Raw genomic sequence first — 25,799 nt, 5'->3', positions numbered from 1 at the left:
AGCAAGATTTTTTTATTTTTTTTTTGGGGGGGGGATGTCTTTAGATTTGGATATTGTACATTAGTGACTTTTTTCTTTTGTCTAGACACATCTCCCATTTCATGCACAAAGTTCCATTCCCTTCTCCACAAAGGCCCAGAATATTGGTCCAGGTAAGTCTACGGTTACTGTGTTGCACGGACTAAAACACTAGGAGATCCTTAGACACTGATAAGTACATGTGAATGTTCTGCGTCATTTTGTGAATTACACCTCCTATATTTAGCCACATGATATGTCACAAATGTCTGGTGGATGTTTCCCATTGCAGAACAAGTATGTGCAACAGTCTCTTGAACTCTTAGGGCTTGATCAGACGAGTGTATAATACGGACGTGTGCTGTCCGAATCTGAAATTGGTCAGCACACGGACCACTGTGTTCAGATGATGTTTTATTCAGTCATCAGAGTGTGGTCCGTGGTTTGTATTTTTTTTCACAGACCCATAGACTTGCATTGATGATTTTGATCTGACACTTGTCTCAATATGAAACTTGTCTCCATTTTATTTTTCTTGAACCCCTCGGTCTACGGAAAAAAATCGTCCGTGCACCGCACCATAGAATATTGTAGGTCCGAGTGCTATCCATGAAAACCACAGATGGCGCTCGGATGAGAAAATCAGTCATGTGCACGAGCCCTAATGGAGCTAGTGACTCATTTCATTTTCTTAACCCTTTTCAACTGATTTATGACCGTAGACCACATCAAAGTTGAACATGCAGGGAGACACTGAGCCAAACTGTGCAACATGTGACACCAAACCTAATTGCATAAATTATTTTTAGTGCCAAATGCATGTATTTTAGTAAATGGAGAGGGAGTGCCCAAAGACGGATTCCTCCCTTTAGTGTTTTAGTCTTGGTAATCTCCTTTAGACAGTGCCCATAGGTATTAGATTGATAGTGGATCAGGGGAATTTAGCTATAGAAATTCATGTCTAAGGCCGGCGCTCTACACCAGGATGATATTAATATTGTTAGTGATACATATAGCGCGCCTGTACAGAGGGGCATTTAGTATTCGGGTGAGACCATGGCCAGTCTCTTCTGCCCTTTTCTGTTGTCAGTGTTGCAGTGAGAACACGTTCACACATTAGTTTTTCCTCGTCCTTGTGATGATGTCTGTTAAATGCAGTGTATGAGGCTTTGTTAAAAAATAATAAAAACTACACAAAAGCCAGCCATTTATCAGATTTCTTTTTCTTATGCTTGAAGAAACGGCACAGTCTCCTGACAGTCTGGCTGCTAGGAATACACAATACTCGGGATGTCGGGCAGCTCATCCTTAGCTCCCAGTCCGTCTCAGCTATAGGGAATGTAAAGGAGTATTCTGACTATGTAAAGTGCCCCCCGTGCTTGGAAATGCAATGTTAATAAAGTTGGCTGCAGTTTTTATACAGCCGAGCATAGCCGTGCAGGCAGAATTTAGTAGTGGATGCGGCTCTTAACCATTGATTTGCTCTTTTCAGCCTCTCAATTAATGGGAGTCCCACATGGATGATTAATACCAATCAGAGTGATGGCTTAATCTAGGGATATGTCATCACTTTACAAGATGAGGATACCCCTCTATGACATTACTAGATGAGGATACCCCTCTGTGACATTACTAGATGAGGATACCCCTCTGTGACATTACTAGATGAGGATACCCCTCTGTGACATTACTAGATGAGGACACCCCTCTGTGACATTACTAGATGAGGATACCCCTCTGTGACATTACTAGATGAGGATACCCCTCTGTGACATTACTAGATGAGGATACCCCTCTGTGACATTACTAGATGAGGATACCCCTCTGACATTACAAGATGAGGATACCCCTCTGTGACAAAAGAAACTCAGGACTACAGAACAGGAGAAGAACTTGGGTATTCTCATTACAAATAAGCTGAGCAGCAGCACTCAATGTCAAGCAGCAGCTGCTAAAGCAAACAAGATTTTAGGGTGTATAAAAAGAGAGATTAGATCCCGTGATCCCAACGTATTGTTACCCCTCTATAAATCACTTGTAAGGCCACATCTAGAATATGGCATCCAGTTTTGGGCTCCACATTTTAAAATGATTATTAAGAAGTCAGTTCAAAGGCGGGTAACTAGACTACTACCAGAAATGGAAGGCCTCCCATATAATGAGGGGTTGAAAATTGGATTTGTTTAGCTTAGAAAAAGATGTCTCAGAGGAGATCTCATTTATTTGTATAAATACATGTGTGGTCAATATAAAGGACTGGCACATGACTTTTTCCTTCCAAAGAAAATACTAAGGACCAGGGGACACTCACTGCAAGTGGAAGAAAAGAGATTCCGGCAGCTAAATAGGAAAGGGTTCTTTGCAGTTAGAGCAGTCAGACTGTGGAATGCCCTACCACAAGAGGTAGTAATAGCAGATACTATAACCACTTTTGAAAAAAAAAAAAAAAAGAAAAAGCTGGATGATTTCCTCAGTACACACAACATTGTCGGTTATCAATGATTTAATGACAAAATGTATAATTGGTGGAGGAAGTTTGAACTAGATGGACAGAGGGCTTTTTTCTACCTATGTAACTAAGATGAGAATACCCCTCTCAGATATTACTAGATGAGGATAGCCCTCTCAGATATTACTAGATGAGGATAGCCCTCTCAGATAATACTAGATGAGGATAGCCCTCTCAGATATTACTAGATGAGGATAGCCCTCTCAGATATTACTAGATGAGAATGCCCCTCTCGGACATTACTAGATGAGAATGCCCCTCTCGGACATTACTAGATGAGAATGCCCCTCTCGGACATTACTAGATGAGAATGCCCCTCTCGGACATTACTAGATGAGAATGCCCCTCTCGGACATTACTAGATGAGAATGCCCCTCTCGGACATTACTAGATGAGAATGCCCCTCTCGGACATTACTAGATGAGAATTCCCCTCTCGGATATTACTAGATGAGAATGCCCCTCTCGGACATTACCAGATGAGAATGCCCCTCTCGGACATTACCAGATGAGAATGCCCCTCTCGGACATTACCAGATGAGAATGCCCCTCTCGGACATTACCAGATGAGAATGCCCCTCTCGGACATTACCAGATGAGAATGCCCCTCTCGGACATTACTAGATGAGAATGCCCCTCTCGGACATTACCAGATGAGAATGCCCCTCTCGGACATTACCAGATGAGAATGCCCCTCTCGGACATTACCAGATGAGAATGCCCCTCTCGGACATTACCAGATGAGAATGCCCCTCTCGGACATTACCAGATGAGAATGCCCCTCTCGGACATTACTAGATGAGAATGCCCCTCTCGGACATTACTAGATGAGAATGCCTCTCTCGGACATTACTAGATGAGGATGCCCCTCTCGGACATTACTAGATGAGGATGCCCCTCTCGGACATTACTAGATGAGAATGCCCTTCTCGGACATTACTAGATGAGGATGCCCCTTTAAGCCCTGAAGTCCTGCGCTATCCTTCTCTGAATCCCTGTATGCTGCATTATTCATGTTCTCAGTGAAGATGAGATGATTTCTGGGTTACGTTGCTCCTGATTAGTTTTTGCTGGACTTTGTGATGTTGCAGTGATAATTATATGAAGTGTTTATTGTGCTGCTTGCCCTGTCTGTTTCTCCTCTCATGTAAATCCAGCCCTTTCGCTCTGCTGATCATACACAATTTGCTGTCTTTTTGAATAGCTGTCTCCGCACGATACCCTGATACTGAGCCAACCTGTGTCCTCACCGCTTCCACTCAGGCAAGTACACATCACTTGGTGCCAGCTCCGACAATCAGGTGCACTGGTGGATTTCTGTGGATGAAGGTTGTATAACGCTGCCCCAGTAAAGCTAATAGCATCTGATGGGTGCTGTCATGTGCCGGGCATGTTTTGGAAGCCTCCCGGCACAGTTGGGGTTTGGTTTCTTCAGTAACCTCGCTTTTCCCGCAGTGCGATGCCTCTCCTCGCATTGTGTCTCGGGACACCGCACTATGACCAGCCCGGCGTTCATCAGTGCACCAGGGAGAAATTGAAAAGACGGTGATTTGTCTTTCTCCACGACTGCATAATAGCAGCAACATTTCCATTTAATTACTGTAAAATTAATTAGTGCTGAATAATTATCTTTTCTTTCTTCTGGAAGCTTGTCATTCCTGGCAGGGTCCCACGACCTTCACCAGCAGCCAACAGAAGCCGTGTGTCTCCCATTTAATTACTCTGTTAGCTGGGGTGACCTTTGTTGATTTAGTTCCTAGTCCCATTAATTCTAAAGATTTTGCTAGCTCAGTGGTATCCCAGAATGATGACATCTATGATTGTTAGCGGGTCTTAAATACAGTGTTGTAGCTTAGACCGGACTTTAACCGAATATTGTGCAAATGCCGGTAACAGAACAAAACAGATGAAGGTTAGTCAAACTGCTGACCTTCCTGCGCTCTAGGATGTACGTCTGTATCAATGCTTTACATGAGAAATGGAGTGGAAGTCACCAATATTAAAGTTTGAGTATAAAGTACACCAATCACCAGGATTTTCCTATATAACCTAAAGCCAATGCTATACTGGCACTATCAGGCTGATTCTAGATACCTTTCGTTGTCAGCTCGGATGTATAGGATTTGAAACACAAGCAAGTAAAATTTGTAAAATGAGCAGCTTTTTGAGTGGCAGCAGCCTCCGATCAGCTGATAGCTGGGGTGGGTATTTGTAGTGATTCCCACTCTCTGCCTGTCCGACCTCCTCCTTCCTCCTATCTGTTATTTATGCTAGTTCTATTATAGAAGTGTTTTACTAAGTGACTAGAAGGACCTGCGCTGATATTATGCCCATGTGACCAGAAGGGGCAGGGCCTCAGCCAACATAGCTGATACCAGGAAGCAACATAATTTTTCTGTTGGCTGGGGCCCCGCCCCTTCTGGTCACATGCGTATGACATCAGCACAGGTCCTTTTTATCACTTAGTAAAACGCTTCTATAATAGAATTAGTATAATTAACGGGTAGGATGGACAGGCAGGGGGCGGGAATCACTATGAATATCCACCCCAGCTATCAGCTGATCCTCAGCTGTTACCACTCGAAAAGCTGCTCATTTTATAAACTTGTGTTTCAAAACCTATACAGCCTAACGGACAAAGGTATGTATAGAATCAGCCTGATAGTGCCAGTATAGCACTGGCTTTAGGTTATGTAGGAAAATCCTGGTGATTAGTGCACTTTAATATTTGCAAAACCCTTGTCCAGTGGCCATGCTGGTAGTCTGTGGCCACAGGACCAGAGCCCTTAGAGCCGCCTCCTACGTGTTGGCATTTTTGACGCTTCTTCTGAGAATAGGCCTAGTGTTATATCTCGTGTGCTTCATGCCATAAAGATCATGTGTCTCCTGACTTACTAATCGGAAGAGGCGCAGGGATGCCGACTGGAAGGCGCAGATTCACTGGCATTTGTTCTAACAGCCGCAGACTACCGATCTGGCCACTGGACCGGGGGGGCCTGCAAATATTTTTTTTCTCCACTCCTAATTGCTAATGAAGGTGAAAGCTCAGAAGTAAAGGTTTTGGACTATTAGAAGGAACCTGTAACCTTACATTTGTAGTTCTTTCTATGGGCAACAAGTTATAGAGTAATAGGAGTGGAGCAGATTTATATACCGCTATGGGAGAGTATTGTCAGAGGGTGGTCCTATTTACGGACCTCTTTATGCTCCGCCCACTAGACTCCTGAGCCTTGAAAAAGCAGTGATTCAATTTATGCTAATCTAATCTTTCTTTTTCGCTCCTAATTGGGAGACCCAGACAGTGGGTGTATAGCTACTGCCTCTGGAGGCCGCACAAAGAACTACACTTAAAAGTGTAAGGCCCCTCCCCTTCTGGCTATACACCCTCCCGTAGGAGTACGGATTCCTCAGTTTTAGCTTTGTGCGAAGGAGGTCAGACACGCACGCATAGCTCCATTGTTTTTAGTCAGCAGCAGCTGCTGACTATGTCGGATGGAAGAAAAGAGGGCCCATACAGGGCTCCCAGCATGCTCCCTTCTCACCCCACTGTATGTCGGAGGTGTTTAAGGTTGAGGTACCCATTGCGGGTACGGCGGCTGGAGCCCACATGCTGATTCCTTCCCCATCCCTTTTTACAGGGCTCTGGGTGAAGTGGGATTTACTGGTCTCCAGGCACTGAGACCGTGCTCCATCTACAGCCCCTGGAGAAGATGCTGGATGGAGCGGAGTACATCAGGGACATGGCCCTGCTTCCTCAAGGTACTCTGTGTCCCCGTGCATTTGGCGCTCACACCGCAGCATGCTGGGTGTTGTAGTGCGCCGGGGACATCAGCGCTGCGGCGCTTGTGCCATGGCCTCATTCAGCTTCGCTGAAGCAGGCACACTTTTGGGAAACGGTCGCGCCGGCCGCTGGGACTGCGGCGCGGCTGGCACTTGTGGTGCGCCGGGGACTTCAGCGCGGGCCGCGCTTTTACGGCGGCCGCGCTGATAACTCGAGTCCCCGGCTTTTGCGGCCTGGTTCCGTTCGTTCCCGCCCCCAGACCTGCCAGTCAGGAGAGGGGCGGGACGCTGGTCAGTGCATCAGCGCTGAGGGCTGGAGTCGTTTTTACATACTCCAGCCCTCACAATAGGCACAGAGGGGACACTGTTTCCCGCACTTTTGTTTGGGAACTCCCACGGACCGCCCCTCTCCACAGACGCCGGCAGCCATTCCTGCTGACACGCTGAGCTGCAGAGGGCAGCCGGGGAGACCCAGACAAGGAATTCTGCGCCTCTTACCCGCTATTCAGCGGGCGGTAAGCAGCCCTCAGGGCTCACCCCCTCTTGTGCCAGTAGTAATCTTAGTATTTTGTTCCTGCAAATACTTTGTACTGCATAGCGCTGGTCGCCCTTTGGCTATAGACTCTCTCACATTGCAGAGAGCCAACAGCATGTCGTCCACAAAACGCAAGGGTGCCAAGGCACAGACATTATATGCTTCCTGTACCGCATGTGGGACTTTTCTACCGGCAGGCTCCACTGACCCCCATTGTGTGCAGTGCTCGGCCCCTGCGGCGCTTGCACAGTCGGGACCTCTGCTGGACGTGACCCAGGGTGTACCACCTGTGAATGCTGTCCAGGTGACAGGAACTGAGTTTACAGCTTTTGCTGACAGAATGTCTCTCACTATGTCACAAATTCTTGACACATTGCGAGCTAGGCCTGTACTTCAGGCCACGGACACTGTGCAATCATTGCCCCCTGGTCCCCCTCAGCTGAATTACCTCCAAGCTCCGGGACGGGCACATACACCTCAGGGTGAAGACTCTGACTCGGACGATGGCCCCAGGCAACCTAAGCGGGCTCGCTATGAGGGGCTTTCGCATTCATCTCAATGGTCAGGATCCCAGCGAGATGAATCTATGGGTGATGAGGCGGACGTAACTGATCAGGATTCTGATCCTGGGACCGCTCTCAATCTAGATACACCAGATGGTGACGCCATAGTTAATGATCTTATAGCGTCCATCAATAAGATGTTAAATATTTCCCCACCAGCTCCTCTTGTAGAGGAGTCAGCTTCGCAGCACGAGAGAATCCATTTCAGATATCCTAAGCGTACATTAAGCACTTTTCTGGACCACGCTGACTTTAGAGACGCAATCCAGAAACCCCACGCTTATCCGGAAAGGCGTTTTTCTAAACGGCTTAAAGATACACGCTATCCTTTTCCCCCTGAGGTGGTCAAGGGTTGGACCCAGTGTCCAAAAGTGTATCCTCCAATTTCCAGGCTTGCAGCTAGATCCTTGGTTGCAGTTGAAGATGGAGCGGCACTTAAAGATGCCACTGACAGGCAGATGGAGCTCTGGCTGAAATCCATCTATGAAGCGATTGGAGCGTCGTTAGCGCCATCTTTTGCTGCCGTATGGGCACTCCAAGCTATCTCAGCCGGGCTTGTGCAAGTCGACTCAGTCACACGTGCATTTGCCCCGCAGGTAGCACCATTGACCTCGCAAATGGCGGCATTCGCGTCGTACGCGATTAATGCTGTTCTTGACGCTACAAGCCGCACGGCAGTGGCGTCAGCCAACTCCGTTGTTTTGCGTAGGGCCCTGTGGTTGAGACATTGGAAGGCAGATTCTCATTCCAAGAAGTGCTTAACCAATTTGCCTTTTTCTCGTGACCGATTGTTTGGAGAGCGTTTGGATGAAATCATCAAACACTCCAAGGGTAAGGACTCATCCTTACCGCAACACAGACAAAACAAACCCCAACAGAGGAAGGGTCAGTCTGGTTATCGGTCCTTTCGAGGTCCGGGCAGGTCCCAATTCGCCTCGTCAAAAAAGACTCAAAAAGACCAGAGACGCTCAGATTCTTGGAGGTCTCAGTCACGCCCAAAAAGGACAGCCGGAGGAACCGTTGCCAAGACGGCGTCCTCCTGACTTGCAGTCTCCGATTCCCACACCCTCGGTCGGTGGGAGGCTTTCCCACTTTGGCGACATTTGGCTGTCACGCGTCAAAGACCGTTGGGTGAGGGATATTCTGTCTCACGGGTACAGGATAGAGTTCAGTTCTCGTCCGCCAACTCGTTTCTTCAGAACTTCTCCACCACCAGACCGAGCCGATGCTCTGTCGCAGGTGGTGGCCGCTCTAAAGGCGGAAGGAGTGGTGACCTCCGTCCCTCTTCAGGAACAAGGTCACGGTTTTTACTCCAATCTGTTTGTGGTCCCAAAAAAGGACGGATCGTATCGACCCGTCCTGGATCTAAAGTTGCTCAACAGACACGTAAAAGTCAGGAGGTTCCGGATGGAATCCCTACGCTCCGTCATAGCCTCAATGTCTCAAGGAGATTTTCTAGCATCAATAGATATCAAAGATGCGTATCTCCACGTGCCGATTGCGCCAGAGCATCAGCGTTTCCTACGCTTCGTCATACACGACGAACACCTGCAGTTCGTAGCGTTACCTTTCGGTCTGGCAACAGCCCCCCGGGTCTTCACCAAGGTCATGGCAGCAGTAGTAGCTGTTCTGCACTCGCAAGGTCACTCGGTCATCCCGTATCTAGACGACCTGCTTATAAAGGCACCCTCTCAAGAGGCATGCCAACACAGTCTGAAGGTGGCACTAGACACTCTCCAGAGTTTCGGGTGGATTATCAACTTTCCAAAGTCTCATCTAACCCCGACCCAATCTCTGACTTATCTTGGCATGGAGTTTCATACTCTCTCAGCGATAGTGAAGCTTCCACTGGACAAGCAGTGTTCGCTACGGACAGGAGTGCAATCTCTCCTTCAGAGCCAGTCGCACTCACTGAGGCGCCTCATGCATTTCCTAGGAAAGATGGTAGCAGAAATGGAGGCGGTCCCGTTCGCGCAGTTTCATCTGCGCCCTCTACAATGGAACATTCTACGCCAATGGGATGGGAAATCGACGTCCCTCGACAGGACTGTCTCCCTCTCTCAGACTGCCAAGGACTCTCTGCGTTGGTGGCTTCTCCCCACCTCATTGTCACAGGGAAAGTCGTTCCTTCCCCCGTCCTGGGCAGTGGTCACGACGGATGCGAGCCTATCAGGGTGGGGAGCGGTGTTTCTCCACCACAGGGCTCAGGGGACGTGGACTCAGGAAGAGTCCACCCTGCAGATCAACGTTCTGGAAATCAGAGCAATCTATCTTGCTCTGCGAGCCTTCCAACAATGGCTGGAAGGCAAGCAGATTCGGATTCAGTCGGACAATTCCACGGCGGTGGCGTACATCAACCACCAAGGGGGAACACGCAGTCGCCAAGCCTTTCAGGAAGTCCGGCGGATTTTGACGTGGGTGGAAAGCAAAGCGTCCACCATATCCGCAGTTCACATCCCAGGCGTGGAAAACTGGGAAGCAGACTTTCTCAGTCGCCAGGGCATGGACGCAGGAGAATGGTCCCTTCACCCGGACGTGTTTCAGCAGATCTGTTGCCGCTGGGGGACGCCGGACGTCGATCTGATGGCGTCACGGCACAACAAAAAGGTCCCAGTTTTCATGGCACGGTCTCACGATCACCGAGCGCTGGCGGCAGACGCCTTGGTTCAGGATTGGTCGCAATTCCGACTCCCCTATGTGTTCCCACCTCTAGCATTGTTACCCAGAGTTCTCCGGAAAATCAGGTCCGACTGCCATCGAGCCATTCTCGTCGCTCCAGACTGGCCAAGAAGGTCGTGGTACCCGGATCTGTGGCATCTCACGGTAGGCCAACCGTGGGCACTACCAGACCGTCCAGATTTGCTGTCTCAAGGGCCGTTTTTCCATCTGAATTCTGCGGCCCTGAACCTGACTGTGTGGCCATTGAGTCCTGGATCCTAGCGGCCTCAGGTTTATCTCATGAAGTTGTTGCCACAATGAGACAGGCTAGAAAACCATCCTCAGCTAAGATCTATCACAGGACGTGGAAGATATTCTTAGCTTGGTGCTTGGCTCAAGGGTGTTCTCCCTGGCCATTTGCATTGCCAATTTTTCTTTCCTTCCTGCAGTCTGGGTTGGAAAAAGGTTTGTCGCTTAGCTCTCTTAAGGGTCAAGTCTCCGCGCTATCCGTATTCTTTCAGAAGCGCTTGGCACGGCTTTCTAAAGTACGCACGTTTCTCCAAGGAGTTTGTCATATCGTTCCTCCTTACAGACGGCCATTGGAACCCTGGGATCTAAACAAGGTTCTCATTGCTCTCCAGAAGCCGCCTTTCGAGCCTTTGAAAGAGGTTTCCCTTTCTCGGCTTTCACAAAAAGTAGTTTTTCTTGTGGCGGTCACGTCTCTTCGAAGAGTGTCCGAGCTAGCGGCGTTATCTTGCAAATCTCCCTTCCTGGTGTTTCACCAAGACAAGGTAGTACTGCGTCCAATTCCAGAGTTTTCTCCCAAGGTGGTTTCTTCCTTTCATCTCAATCAGGATATCACTTTGCCATCTTTGTGTCCGCATCCAGTTCACCAATTTGAAAAAGGTTTACATCTGTTGGACCTGGTGAGAGCACTCAGGATTTACATTTCTCGCACGGCGTCTCTACGCCGTTCTGATGCGCTCTTTGTCCTAGTCGCTGGTCAGCATAAGGGATCGCAAGCTTCCAAATCCACCCTGGCGCAGTGGATCAAGGAACCAATTCTTCACACATACCGTTCTGCTGGGCTTCCGATTCCATCTGGACTGAAGGCCCATTCTACCAGAGCCGTGGGTGCGTCCTGGGCATTGCGGCATCAGGCTACGGCTCAGCAGGTGTGCCAGGCGGCTACCTGGTCGAGTCTGCACACGTTTACCAAACACTATCAAGTGCATACCTACGCTTCGGCAGATGCCAGCCTAGGTAGACAGGTCCTTCAGGCGGCGGTGGCCCACCTGTAGGAAAGGGCTGTCTGACAGCCCGTTCATGTGGTATCTTTTTACCCACCCAGGGACTGCTTTTGGACGTCCCACTGTCTGGGTCTCCCAATTAGGAGCGAAAAAGAAGAAGGGAATTTTGTTTACTTACCGTAAATTCCTTTTCTTCTAGCTCCAATTGGGAGACCCAGCACCCGCTCTATTTGTTCTTAGGGTTTCGTTTTTCGGGTGCACATGTTGTTCATGTTGTTTCTTAAGTTCTCCGATCTTGTTATCGGATTGAATTTGTTTTTGAAACTGTTATTGGCTTTCCTCCTTCTTGCTTTGGTACTAAAACTGAGGAATCCGTACTCCTACGGGAGGGTGTATAGCCAGAAGGGGAGGGGCCTTACACTTTTAAGTGTAGTTCTTTGTGCGGCCTCCAGAGGCAGTAGCTATACACCCACTGTCTGGGTCTCCCAATTGGAGCTAGAAGAAAAGGAATTTACGGTAAGTAAACAAAATTCCCTTCGTTACTGCTCTGTTACATAGTGGTAGCAATTTATCTAGCGAAGTGTCAGAATTCTGGTGCAATTTGTGCCAAAATACAGTCTTTCACGACATGCACCATATTTGTGTTTTAGACACTTTTTGCACCGTGGGACTCAAGATGGCTAGGCCTCATTGAAAAAGGGGCATGCTCTAGGGGGAAAGGTTGTTGTCTAGTATAGATATAATGTACCAAAATTGTGGCACACGTCAGTGCAATTTGGTCCGATGTCGGTCACAATATACAGTTCGGTCGCTCGTTTGTTGACCCGAGCGTGACTGCTTCATAGAAGTATATACAGCTGTCAATCAGGTGAGGAAGCCATGCCATTGGACTGAATTGCACGGATGTGTGAAGGAGCCCTTAGTCAGCTAAAAAGCCATGTAACCTTCTACTACATGGTCTTAAAGTATTTATACACATTTATTGGACATCCCTAGATGACCAAATTAAGGAGTAACGCCATTTTTCAATAAAATCAATCTTTATTTAAACATATTTTTTTAAAATATTTTAGCAAAAAAGGTACCGTATAAAAGAGAGGCACGGACAGGCACATAATTAGATCCCTATATTAGTAACTGGGATATTTACACCCAGGCAGGTAAATGTATAGCTAATTACAGCCAAAAACCAAATATTAAATGAATCTAGTGATTATACCAATTATTAATACCAGTATACCATATTCATTGCTGCACAAATCTCCACATATATAATTTAAGACAAGTATCATATGCCATATGGACCAAGAGCAGACTCTGCGGTTCCACCTGCGTTTTTTCATCTGCAGTGCATAGATTTTTTCATGCAGGGTTCCTCCATGAATAATCTGTACTCATAAGAATAAATAAATAAAAGAGTATGGAGGTTCCCTAAGCACGAATCAATTCCATTGAATGCAGTATAAATTAATGAACGCACAAGGTGGTGTCAGCAGAGCCTGCTCAGGCTCACAGATTACATAGAATTCATGACACTTAGAAACATACAATGTGCAGCAACAAACCATCTATGATAACGACCGCACAGACCATGCAAGTCCAAAAATCAACTAGAAATTAGTGTAATTAGGCTGACAAAATACATGATAATATCATAATATTACATCACCTGACTGGGAAGTATCCTGCCGTGACCCTCGCACTCCGACACGTGTTTCACAAACAGCTTTCTCAAGGAGCTGTTGAGAAAGCTGTTTGTGAAACACGTGTCGGAGTGCGAGGGTCACGGCAGGATACTTCCCAGTCAGGTGATGTAATATTATGATATTATCATGTATTTTGTCAGCCTAATTACACTAATTTCTAGTTGATTTTTGGACTTGCATGGTCTGTGCGGTCGTTATCATAGATGGTTTGTTGCTGCACATTGTATGTTTCTAAGTGTCATGAATTCTATGTAATCTGTGAGCCTGAGCAGGCTCTGCTGACACCACCTTGTGCGTTCATTAATTTATACTGCATTCAATGGAATTGATTCGTGCTTAGGGAACCTCCATACTCTTTTATTTATTTATTCTTATGAGTACAGATTATTCATGGAGGAACCCTGCATGAAAAAATCTATGCACTGCAGATGAAAAAACGCAGGTGGAACCGCAGAGTCTGCTCTTGGTCCATATGGCATATGATACTTGTCTTAAATTATATATGTGGAGATTTGTGCAGCAATGAATATGGTATACTGGTATTAATAATTGGTATAATCACTAGATTCATTTAATATTTGGTTTTTGGCTGTAATTAGCTATACATTTACCTGCCTGGGTGTAAATATCCCAGTTACTAATATAGGGATCTAATTATGTGCCTGTCCGTGCCTCTCTTTTATACGGTACCTTTTTTGCTAAAATATTTTAAAAAAAAATATGTTTAAATAAAGATTGATTTTATTGAAAAATGGCGTTACTCCTTAATTTGGTCATCTAGGGATGTCCAATAAATGTGTATAAATCATGTATCTCGGAGTGCTAGTAGGTAACTTATAGGACATGAGGTTGTTAATGGTCTTAAAGTAACAGATTTAGGCCCCTTTCACACCGGTTTTTTGCCAACAGTCACAATCTGTCGAATTTTGAAAAAAAAAAAAACGGATCCAGCGACTGATGCAGCTGGATCTTTTTTTTTTTCTTATTGACTTGTATTAGCAACGGATTGTGACGGATGGCCTCACGTTTCATTCGACGGAGACGATATCCACAGTAACGTTTGTTGTGTACATCGAAAAAACGGACGGCGACGGATCCGTCGCCATCCGACGTTTGATAGAATGGAAACTTATGGGCGCAGGACCTGTCGTTATCTGTCAAATGATGTAATCCAGCAATGGATTCAGTTTTTTATAACTGAGCATGCTCCGATTATTTCTCCCCCAGCTAGTCAAATCCATCGAAAAAATGGATCTGTCGCATCAGTTTTGCCACAATCTGCGACGGATCCGTCGATTCGTCTAGAGAACTGATTATGATTGATGGCAAAAAACTGATGTGTGAAAGGGGCCATATTCAATAGTACAAACCTCTGTGCTAAATCTGGTGTACATTAGGACTAATGTAAGAATCAGATAGTCCTGCTAAACCTGCCCCACTGTCTGCATACTTGGCGCTACGTTCAGGGGGGCACATACTTATCGGAGTTGTTACATTAGGCTTTCCCCCTTCTCTGTATATTGGTGCATGTCTGGTGCTCACATAGCAGCTCTATGGTACACGGTTATACATTGTGCTTTCTTCTGTCTTTGTGTTGGCAGTGGAGGGAAGTTTTCGACGTTACTGCAGAATCTGGGCCCTGAGAACGCAGTGACCCTCCTGGTGTTTGCAGTCACAGAACACAAGATCCTCATCCATTCCCTGCGGCCGTCTGTCCTCACCAGCGTCACTGAGGCTTTGGTCTCGGTAAGTGGCTTTCATTACACGGTAAATCTCAGTTTCTGTTATTCTCTGAAAATGTTATATTTGTAAGAAACTAAATGAGTTGATCCAATTCTTAAGATTTTTCTAGATAGCTGATTGAAGGAAACCTTCCAGGAGAAGATAGCACTGGTCCGAAGCCTAACGCTGTGCTCCGGGGAGATCATGGTGACAACCGCTCCCCTACTGATTTGTGTCACGTGCAGTGTTGTCATGGGGACTTTGTGTGACTGTGAATACTCAAACACAATAATATATTTAGGATCAGCCTTATATTTGGTGATTTACATTCTCATAAGGCCCCATGACAACTCTACACCTGAGGGAAATCATAGCGGGAAGTGTTATCAGAATATCTCGGGAGCACAGCATTAGGCTGTATGGTCACACCATCCTACCTGACCCATGATGGTTCTAATTATTATTTTTTTTAACGATCACAGCACATAAGTGAATTTATAAGGCAGATCTTCTATTTATTTATTTATTTTTTTTAATTCTTTATTTATAAACCGATCACATCAAACCAGGACTGACAAACAAAAGCATATAACGGTGGGTATAAGGGCGAGCCAAGTACATTTAAATGAAATACTCCAATCGGCCTACCCAAACCGGAAAGTGGATCTGAACATTTTAATATATACGAAAAGGGGGATTTGGACAAGCTGCAAAGCACCGGACAAGGACCGGGCTCCGCTGCCTTAAGGGGGAATAGACCCCAAGAGAGAATTGGAGAGAAGGAAGAGAAAAGAGAGACGGAGGGAGAGAGAAAGAGGGATAGACAACAAAAAGGAAGGGGGGTGGGGTTAGAGGGAAATCTGGAAAGGGAGAGGTGGAGCAAAGGGGGATAGAGGGCCAGAGGGGGGGGGGGGGACTAATCCCTTCAGAGGGGGGGATGCCCCACTCAAACCAAAGCGACAGTATTATTCAGCCAACACGTGATCGTACTTTCCTGAGAACTAAAATTCCAGCCAGGGGAGCCAGGTCCTATAGAAGTACTCATACCTGTCATGAAGTGAAGAGGTCCAGTCCCTCCATTAGCAGCAGCTCATTGACCCTCGAATCTGCTATTGTAATGCAATCAACAGCCTCATAATAATCCATTTTCAGGACATGTCTCTGATCTAGCATGCAGAGGCACACATTTCAGAGTTGGTGGGCATATCCTTAGGGAGCTGCCATTAAATCTGCCATCTTTTCTTACCCTTCCTTGGAGGAGCATGTATGTATTCTCAGTAGGAAGATGGATGTGAGTTGCGGACAAACACTTCCGTCGGCAGCTTATTTGAGAATTGGCAATGTGAAAACCCAACAACCTGATTCTTTAATGTCCCCCGATACCCGTCCCGTTGGGACACCTCCATGCACATTAGTCGGTCGTGCTGAAATTGGTACATTTGTCCAGTTTCCACCCCAAAAGTTGGGATGTTTGTAGGCCTCATCTGTAATGGTCTCCCATGGAAGAAAAGCCTCATGTAACACACATACAAGTGGAGAATATTAATGCCACAGGGAGGATTAACATGGAGTCCTTCTGTAAGTGATTTTACTTCATCTGGTTCATCTCCATATTGCGTTTCCTTCCATATTAAGTGCTTTCCGCCTCATTGTCCCAGCACCTTAGGCCCGTGTCAGTCTCCTGTGCAGCTCCCGGCCCCACAGGTATTTCTTGCAGCGCCTGCATGGTAACGTTAGAAGCCGATTGAGACGCTCCATGGCCTCATTTACATCACATTAACGGGCTGCTCGCAGGCTCTTGTTACTGGACTGAATCCAAATGCCAGATTTCTGAGCCAGCCTGTAAAGTATGCGTGAAGGAGGCATATGGCGGAGGAGCTTATCACGGCCTTGCCATTCTGCTTCTCATACAAGAGCATATTGCAGAGAGTCCTTGTAAATTACAGCCAATTCCAACGGAATGATATCCATTGCTTAAAACCTGCAAGTGTGTCACATTGTGTAGTGCCCGGGGACAGGGTCAGTGCTCATCTACGCACAATACTTGTGTGTAATGTATTGTGATGGAGGAGCTGTTTTTATCCACTTTAGCTTTACTTTCTGCTCCATCTCTGAGTACGCTGTATGTTTTTATGTTAAAGGGAACCTGTCAGGTGCAACATGCACCCAGGACCACGAGCAGTTCTGGGTGCATATTGCTAATCCCTGCCTAACTGTCCATGTATCTAGTAGCAGACATAAAGAGATGTTTAGAAAAAGTATTTATAAAGCTCCTTTTTATAAAAAAACAAATGAGGCAAGCGACTAGTTGCAAGGGCGTTCCCTTGGCTAGTCGGCCCGCTTAGCATGTTAGCAAGCCCCTGTGCAACGTCCGAGGCATGCTCGATCTCACCTCTCTGCTGCCACTGCGCCCCATTCTGGATTTTGGCTCAGTGTGCATGATCAGAAGTTTTGAACTTCCAGTCATGCGTACTGTGAAGCTGGGTGTACGCGTCCTGGCATCAAACTGGTATATTGCTGCTCCTGACTGGAAGTCCAGGAATGTTTTGATCATGCACACTGAGCCAAAAACCAGTGGTGGCATCAGAGAGGTGAGAGCGACCATGCCTCTGAGGCTGCGCATTCATTAGCATGTTAGTACGCCCACAGGGATGTGCTTACCTGCTAAGGGGGCCAACTAGCCAAGGGAACTAACACCCTTGCGACTAGTCCCTGGCTTCATTAGCATATTATAAAGGATCTTTAGAAATACTGTTTCTAAAGATCTCTTTATTTATGCTACTAGATACAGAGACCGTTTGGCAGGGATTAGCAATATACACCCAAAACTCCTTGGGGTTCTGGGTGCATATTGCACATGACAGGTTCCCTTTAAAGCACCCATGCACACTAGACTAAAGTCGGCCAAACCCACCAGTGTGAGAACGGCCAACAGTGTATTATTCATGAGGGCCTTCCGACACGGTCTGGCCTGTTGGATTTCCGATGGTTTTGTATAGAGCATCGGCTGAGCGGAGCATTCCTGTATATGGGGTAGTTGGGAGATGGCTCGGCTGGTATCTATCTAATGTGTATGGGGCATTTACATTGCTCGGAGGCATACATACACACACATCTGTTTCCTTATCTTCTGAGAAGTGCAGAGATAAAGCCTCTTATCCAGGCAGGGTATGCCAATCCTGAACATGTAAAGCGGTTTATGATTGATTCCTTAGATATGTGTTTTGCTGACTCCGATTCCATTTTTGCCCATAGTATAAGCACCCCCCAGCCTTCTGCCAAATCTCCATATTATTTCTCCCATTTTCAGAGCATGTCCTCTGCTTATTCAAAGCTGGGTGCCATATTATGGGGTATCCACCGCACTGCATAAGGCAAGGGCGATGTGTCGTATAAGGCCCACATTAGACATGTCACATGCAAATTACAGTCATTTGCACCTTACATTTAAGCCTATGGGGGCCACGTTGCTGCATTCTGAAATCTAACAGGTTTGTGTCTTTCTCCACTGCTCCTGATGTCTCGTGACGCCATTTTTAACGCATAGCCCCAGCCTAGAGCTGACCGTAAAAACTAGAAGTGCAAATCAGAACATGCAGAATGGAGGATCAGAGTATAAAAAACACACACATTATGGAAAAAAGCCTTTGGCTAAAAAAAATGAAGCCAAGGACAAGGGATTGTAACTTTGTACCTTTTATGCAATCTGGTAACACTGTGTTCTAACAAAACCAATAACAAAAACATTTTCTCTTTCATTTCTATTTTCCCACAGATGATTTTCCCCTTCCATTGGCCGTGCCCATATATTCCTCTTTGCCCGTTGGCTCTGGCGGACGTGCTGAGTGCCCCATGTCCTTTCATTGTGGGAATTGATTCTCGCTACTTTGATTTGTATGAGCCCCCTCCGGATGTGAGCTGTGTTGACCTAGATACCAACACCATCTCTCAGTACGTTTTCCTGCATCAGAACTTGCTGCGCTACAGTAAAAGGGATTGTCCTGAGGCTTAAATACATTAAAGCCTATAGTACGTGTATAGACCGATGGTCATTGTGGATTACGTATTCATCTTGTGCCGGTCAGGAGCAGCCAATCTGAGAACTAGAAGATTCAGTTTTATAATTTGGTGACTTTCAGGTTACTGTACACATTGTACTTGCAAATCTGCAGCAATTACCGTATTTTTCATTTGGTAAGACACACCGGATTATAAGACGCACCCCAAATTTAGTGATTAAAAAAAATGGGGTCCGTCTTATACTCCGGCGGCAGCGGTGGTGAAGTGGGGTCACAGAAGGCAGAGGCTGTGCTGGCAGCGGCGGTGAGTCAGTGGTGGGGGTGGGTCAGTGTTGGCAGCGGAAGCTGCGGTGGTTGTGTGGTGGAGCAGGCCAGTGCGGCAAGTGTCCCAGTCTGTCCATGGTCCGGGTTTCAAAGAAATGGCGCCCAGAGCAGCGCGTGCGCAGATGGAGCTGTCATCCAAGAGCTCAATTTGCGCATGCACTGACTCCCGACGTCCTCATTTGAAGCCCGGACCGCGGACAGACTGGGACACCCACCGCACAGCCACCGCAGTCTGTATAGCTACCCGGCAGGTCGCACAGAGTGGCAGCCAACAGGACGCCCGCCCACTCGCACAGAGGCAACTGGCCGCAGGCACCCTGCCGGTCGCCCGCACGCATCGACAAGCACCCAGCCGCCCACACACAGCGCTGCACAGACAGCCCCTGCCAATTCACCTCCCGGTGAGCTATATTCGGATTTTGAGACGCACCCCTCATTTTCCTCCCAAATTCTTGAGAGAAAAAGTGCGTCTTATAATCCGGAAAATACGGTATATGGGAACACCGCATCATTGGACGTGATCTATGCATTGGCACCGGTGCATAAAAGGCAACATTTTAATGCTCAATGAAAAGGCCCACAGCTATTATGTGCCATATGTATTACGGGGCTTTTCAAGGAATAGGGTCCTTTTTTGGCTCCGAGCCCAGTACATCAATTGCTTCTTCGGTCCGTCAATCTAGTAAGTGACTTCTCACTGGAATGAAGGTCCGCAGTCTTCATCTGAAAATTGTAAGCACTTAAGAAAATTATCCAGTGGTTGTGCTCAGTTTCTATAAAACTGTGAGCCCATATAACGTGTGAGAATGGGATGCATCAGTCGTGTCACCTTGAATCGTAAAGCTGCAGTGATACATCTGTAGACAATAAGTGATCCAAGGGTTCTCCTCTGTGCGCCAAGTCCAGATCTCTGCTCTTGGATTATCTATCATTTATGACTGTAGATAATATGGCACACGTTAATACACTCACTCTGTTATATATAAGTAGATGTATGAGGTGTTAGATTCTCAGCTCATTCACATAGATGATTACCGATTTGATTGTAATTGTATGTCTGATTTCACAGAATGGAGTGTAAAAGGAACGTCAGCTGGAAGAACCTTCCGAAAAAGGCCTGCAAGAATCTCCTGAATACACTCAGCAACTTGTATCAGCAACTGGCAGAATGTAAGTGTATAATCTGTGTTGCCTCTGCAGCGTACAGCTTTGCCCCTAAAATGCATGTACATAGCATTGTTGGCATTTCACCTCTGCAGCCAATCACTGGCTGCAGCAGTGACCCGTGATCAACATTCTGCGTTATCACTAGAATAATAGAGGCCTGTGAGTCCTCAAGAGCAGCAGGGCATTACCAATGTGAGTATTAATCCTTGTTATTTTAATCCATTATCAGCTGTTTATAAATAATTTTATGATGGCTGGACCACTCTTAAGAAGGGGTAGTTTCTCTTACTGGCATTGATGGGGAGGACCTGTCAATCATAAGCAAAGTGAAAACCGTATATGAGAAAAGCGCTCAACTCTAGGACCTTGTATGTGTGTTTGTTTTCTTTATCGTTCCTATGGGAGACCCAGACCATGGGTGTATAGCTACTGCCTCCGGAGGACACACAAAGTTACTACACTCAAAACGTGTAGCTCCTCCCTCCTAGCATATACACCCCCTGCTAGCCAGACCTAGCCAGTTTCATGCTTTGTGTCAGGAGGATCACACACACACATGCATCCTTTTTTGATTTTTCATTTTTTCTACAGATTTGGAAGAAAAGCGGGTCCACTGGACCCCCGGCATGTCCCTTCACACTCCCCTGGCGGCGGTGCTGTTAAGGTTGATTCAGGGCAAGAGCCCTTCATGCCGCGCTCCTTCACCATCCCTTAGGGGCTCTGGCTTGAAGTTAGAGCCAACACCGGTTCTCACTGCCTTGCAGGAGACCGGCCTCCATCCGCAGCCCTTTGGCAGGACCCTGCTGGACGGAGCACTGAACCCCCACCCCACCAGGGACTGGACCCTGCGTCTCAAAGCTAAGTATAGAGACGTTATTCAGAGGGTCCTTCTGCAATGTGGGGCACTTTATTGGGGGGACAGTGATTGACTTTGATAATGCTGCTTTTACTGTGTTTCCGGCCGGTTCCACGGTTTTTACTGTGTACCGCGCCGATGATGCCTGATTTTCGGCCGCATGCATAACTCTAGGCCCCGGCTTCAGCCGCGGCCTAGTTTTCGTTTCGTTCCCCTGCATGTCAGTCATGCAGGGGGACGCTGCAGCGCCGCCCAACCGCCGCTCTGCACAGGGGAGGACACTCCTTGTTGGGAGATGATTCCCTCCCCTGTACATCTTCTTAGCCCTCCGATTCCCGCTCCTGGGTTAACCCCCGCCCTCCCCCCTCACTCTAGCGCCATTTTCTCAGCGTTCTTAGTACGCTGATCGGCGCTGGCTGCTCTGCAGTGCAGAGGGAGTGGATATCTGGCTGGGGGTCCAGGCTTGGAACCTGGGGGGGCACTCACAATAGCGGCCTGATAAGTCACAACCTCTGGTTGTGCACTTTTTATACACTATCAGGGCATTCTGAAGGAGTTAATTCTTTATTTTAGAACCTCCTCCTCAGCAGCATGTCTCACTAGGAGCAAAGCTCCAAGGCTGTACACTACATGCTCTGCATGTAAGCTTATATTGCCTGAACCGGCCCATACTGTAATGGTTCTTATGTGGTGGTGCCTCAGCCTGGAGTCGCCCCAGGCTGAACCCCACCTCTGCAGCAGGTCTCACAGAGCGAGGCTGCAGGCTGTTTTTATTATCCACTGCTGGTGGGCTCGTACGGCGAGCTCATAACCACTGTGGCCCCTCAGCTTGGAGGCTCATTCATGGTCCCTCCAGCTGCTCCGGGTTCGGTGGCTGACCCCTGGGGGAATCTTTTTTCCAGGGGTCGGCTGTCCCCGCATCTGCTGAGCATGCAGCCCCCTTCTCAGGGCGTTTTCTGCTTGCTCAGCAAAGCTCACAGACCCCGTCCTCCTGACAGGGAGACGCAGGGTCCCCTGTCCTCCCCGTCCCGCAGCTCCGATACGAGCTGACTCACTGAACGAGGAGGATGTCTCTATCAGGGGCTCGGACGCTGCCTTAGGTACTTTGATCCGTCCGTAGGTGACGCGGATGCGAATGATTGGATTGCGTCCATTATACTTGTATTGGACCTCCATCCGCCTGTATCAGGGGAGTATTCCCCGCTGGCAAAAGGCATCAGTGTACCTTTTAAGGAGTGTGTTCCTTAACCACTCCAGTTTTCAGGCCGCTGCGTCCAAGCCCGCAGCCTGTCCTGCAGATCCCACAGCGGGGTTCTGCTGCCTGTCTCCCCCTTCCATCAGAGGTGGTCAAGGAGTGTACTCATTCGCCAAGGGTGGCCACTCCGGTGTCTAGACTTTCAGCCCGGATAGTTGTATCAGTGGCTGACGGCACCTCTATAAGGATCCCACGGTACATTAATTTTGTACTGTACCTCAATCCGCCGGAGTTACCTTATCTAGGTGAACACAACGTGTGTTCCTTAAACCACTCCAGTTTTCAGGCCCCTGTGACCAGCCCAGGGTCCGCTCTGACAGTCGCTTCCCATGAAGCGTGATTCTGAGGACTGTGTTTCCCCTGTCCACCAATGGTGGTCAAGAGGTGGGCTCATTCACCTCAGGTGGCTCAGCCCGGACCGTTATGTCAGTGGCTGATGGCTCCTCAAAGGAGATGCATTCCCTCACAGGGACTCTATGCCCAAGACGGTTGCCTGAACTTCCAGACTTCAGTCTTTTCATCCTCTGCCAAGTCTGCCATGCTGGACACCGCACGGCGGTGGTCTTGGCTACTTTCCTCGCTATCCGCAGGCTCCTGTGGCTTCGGAAATGGAAGGCAGAGGCCTCTATAGAGGGTCCTTACTGGGCTCCCCTTTGGTGGGACCAGTCTCTTCGGAACCAACTAGATGTAATTTAGGAAGCTCTCGGCGAGGAGAGTTCTTCCTTGCCACAAACCTAAACCAGGGAACCTGTCCAGGGCAGGAATCAGTTGAGGTTTCGGTGGTTTCCGTTCCTCCATCTGATCGTCCTCTAGCTCGGCCTAGGTTCATAGAACCAATTGGCTTGAAGCTGCGTCTTTAGAAGACCGCAGGAGATGCTGCCACTTAGTCAGCTTCCTCCGAGCTATCTAGCCGCCAACCTCCTCCTGGTCGGTGGCAGGCTCTCTCCACTTGGCAACGTATGGTTCTAACACGTCTCCGTTCAGTGGGGGCGGGATTATATCTCCCATGGCTACAGGATGGAATTCTGTCCACCCGCCAAACAGATTTTTTCTGTCACCTCCTCCCGGCTCCAAGGCTTCTCACAGGCCGTGCATTTCTTGCAGGCCAATGGAGTAATTGTACCGGTTCCCGACTGGGAACGGTTCTGAGATTTTTGTTTAAATCTATTTCCAGTCCCCGAACAGGGCGGTGCCTTCCGGCCTGGATCTTTAGCTTTTCAAGCATGGTCAGGTGTGGCGTTTTCACATGGAGTCTCAGTCTTGTTCCGTGTGTTTTTTTTCCACCGGACCAATCAAGAACCCAAGGAGATTCCCTAGCAGCCATCGGCATCAGAGATGCCTTTCTGCAGGGGTCAATCGCAGGTTCACACCAGCGTTGACTACGTTTTGCCATCAGAGTGGTCCAATTCGTGGCTCTTCCCTTGCGGTTAGCCACGGCCCATCGAGTATTCTCATGGGGCTGCTGTGATTAGGGTCCTGCACCCCTAAGGTTTGGCAGTGATCGTTTGCCCTGGACGGCCTTCTTCTCAGGGCTTCATCCAGTGCAGACTCTTAGCAGAGTACTTCGCTTACTCTCGCCACTCTAACCTATTCGGGTGGCTTGTCATTCTGTTCAAGTCCACTCTGACTTCGAACCAGAGGTTCTCAGGGACGCAATTCGAGACTCTGTCGGCTCTTGTGAAGCCGCTCTTAGTCGATCAGTAGTCCCTCCGCTGGCGGTCGACGTCGTTCTATCAGACACCAAATACAGGTGCTGGTCAGACGGTGGCGTCAATGGAAGCGATTCCTTGCCCGCCTGCGTCCTCTGAGACTGGATGTTTTCCGCTGTACACGCGAACTCCCTCCTTCCACGGTGTGGTGGCTTTGCCACTGACCGGGGGCTTGTTTGCAGTGGTGGTTTCGGCCACTCTGTCTCAGGGACGCTCCTTCCTGGCCCCGTCCCGGGTGATCCTCACCAGGGTGCTGGTCTTTCCGCCTTGGGAGCAGTATATCTCCACCGCGGAGCGCAGGGCGCTTGGACTCTGTCCGAATCAGCCCTCTAGATCAATGGGCTGGAAATCAGAGCTGTATTCTAGCTCTCTAAGCCTTCACCATCTGTTGGCGGCTAGGCACATTCGAGTTCAGTCGGATAACGTGACAGCGTTTTCCTACGTCAACTTCCAGGGCGGGACACTCAGCCGCCTGGCAATCTTGGCGCCTCAACATTCTTCAGTGGACAAGGGACTCCTAGTCCACCGTATCCGCAGCCCACATCCTAGATGTCAAAACTGCGAGGCAGACTATTTCAGCTGTCCAACCGTGGTCCACAATCCTCAGTAGACACACTGGTTCATGTTTGATCCAGCTTCGCCTCTACCTCTTGCCCAGAGGCCTGCGCAAGATCAGTAAAAAAAAAAAAAAAAAAAAAAAAGGGGACGTCGGGTCATTCTCTTACTCCAGACTGCCCCAGGCAGGCTTGGTATCCTGACCTGCTCCTTCTGTCCGTTGGGTTGCCATGGCATCTTCCGGACCGTCCAGACCTTTTCTCAAAGGTCCGTTTTTTTCCGTCAGAATTCTGCATTCTCAGATTGACGGCGTAGCTATTGAGTCCTGGATCTTAGCGACTTCTGGTATCCTTCCTGAAGTCATCTCCGCTATGACTCGAGCTCCAAGGTGTCCTTGGACCTTTTTAGCCTTGCGACCCTCCTGTCCCTTCCACAGTCCGGTCTACAGCTAGGACTATCCCTCAATAACGGACAGGTCTCGGCTCTGTCAGTATGTGCCAGCGGCGTATCGTCCGGCTGGCTCCGGTGCGCTCCTTTAAGGGCGCGTCTCACATCATTCCGCCTTTCCGGCGGCCTATGGATCCCTGGGACCTTCATCCGGTCCTCCCGGTTCCCGGAAACCCCCCTTTGCGCCTCTTAGGGAGGTTTCTTTGTTTCATCTTTCACAGAAAGTAGTCTTTCTAGTGGCTATAATTTCCCGCCAGGGAGTTCTGGCTGCACTCTCTGAGTCACCCCCTTCTTTGGTCTTTTGCATCAAGACAAGGTGGTCTCTGTCCGACTCCGGACTTTTTTCCCTAAGGTGGTTACTGCTTCCACCTTATCCGGGGCAATTTTCCTGCCTTCCTTTTGTCCGGCTCCTGTTCATCGCTTTGAGGAAGCGTTGCATCTCCTGGATCTGGTGCGGGCGCCCCGGATCTATGTGTCTCGCACCGCCGTTATTAGGCGGTGCACCTCTCTCTCTGGTACTAACTGCTAGTCAACGTAGCGGTCTCGGTATCTAAGCCGACCCTGGTTCGTTGGCTTAGGTCGGCCATTTCCGAGGCCTACAAGGTACTCAAGTGCCTTCCCCGCCGGGGATCAGAGCACATTTGATCAGACCGGTCCGTGCCTTTTGGGCTTTCAGGCACCAGGCTACGGCTCAGTAGGTCTGTCAGACTGCAGCTCGAATTAGTCT

The 25,799-nt window shown here is 48.3% G+C and overlaps 1 protein-coding gene across 7 annotated transcripts in view; it reads left to right on the top strand.

Annotated features, from left to right (window-relative positions):
• The window catches only part of DENND4A (DENN domain containing 4A), a 209,372-nt gene that overhangs the window by 93,547 nt on the left and 90,026 nt on the right, over positions 1-25,799 (top strand). For all 7 annotated transcript variants that reach the window (XM_075346042.1, XM_075346037.1, XM_075346044.1 and 4 more), the window contains exons 7-11: positions 86-152; positions 3,731-3,789; positions 14,620-14,764; positions 18,516-18,691; positions 20,153-20,253. In XM_075346042.1, the coding sequence (XP_075202157.1) occupies positions 86-152; positions 3,731-3,789; positions 14,620-14,764; positions 18,516-18,691; positions 20,153-20,253 (548 nt within the window). The remainder of the gene's footprint in view (positions 1-85; positions 153-3,730; positions 3,790-14,619; positions 14,765-18,515; positions 18,692-20,152; positions 20,254-25,799) is intronic.

The sequence above is a fragment of the Anomaloglossus baeobatrachus genome, chromosome 4 (assembly GCF_048569485.1).
Source record: "Anomaloglossus baeobatrachus isolate aAnoBae1 chromosome 4, aAnoBae1.hap1, whole genome shotgun sequence".
NCBI classification, from domain to species: Eukaryota; Metazoa; Chordata; class Amphibia; order Anura; family Aromobatidae; genus Anomaloglossus; species Anomaloglossus baeobatrachus.
Note: the sequence above shows the minus strand (reverse complement) of the source record. Positions and strands in the feature narration are given on the sequence as shown.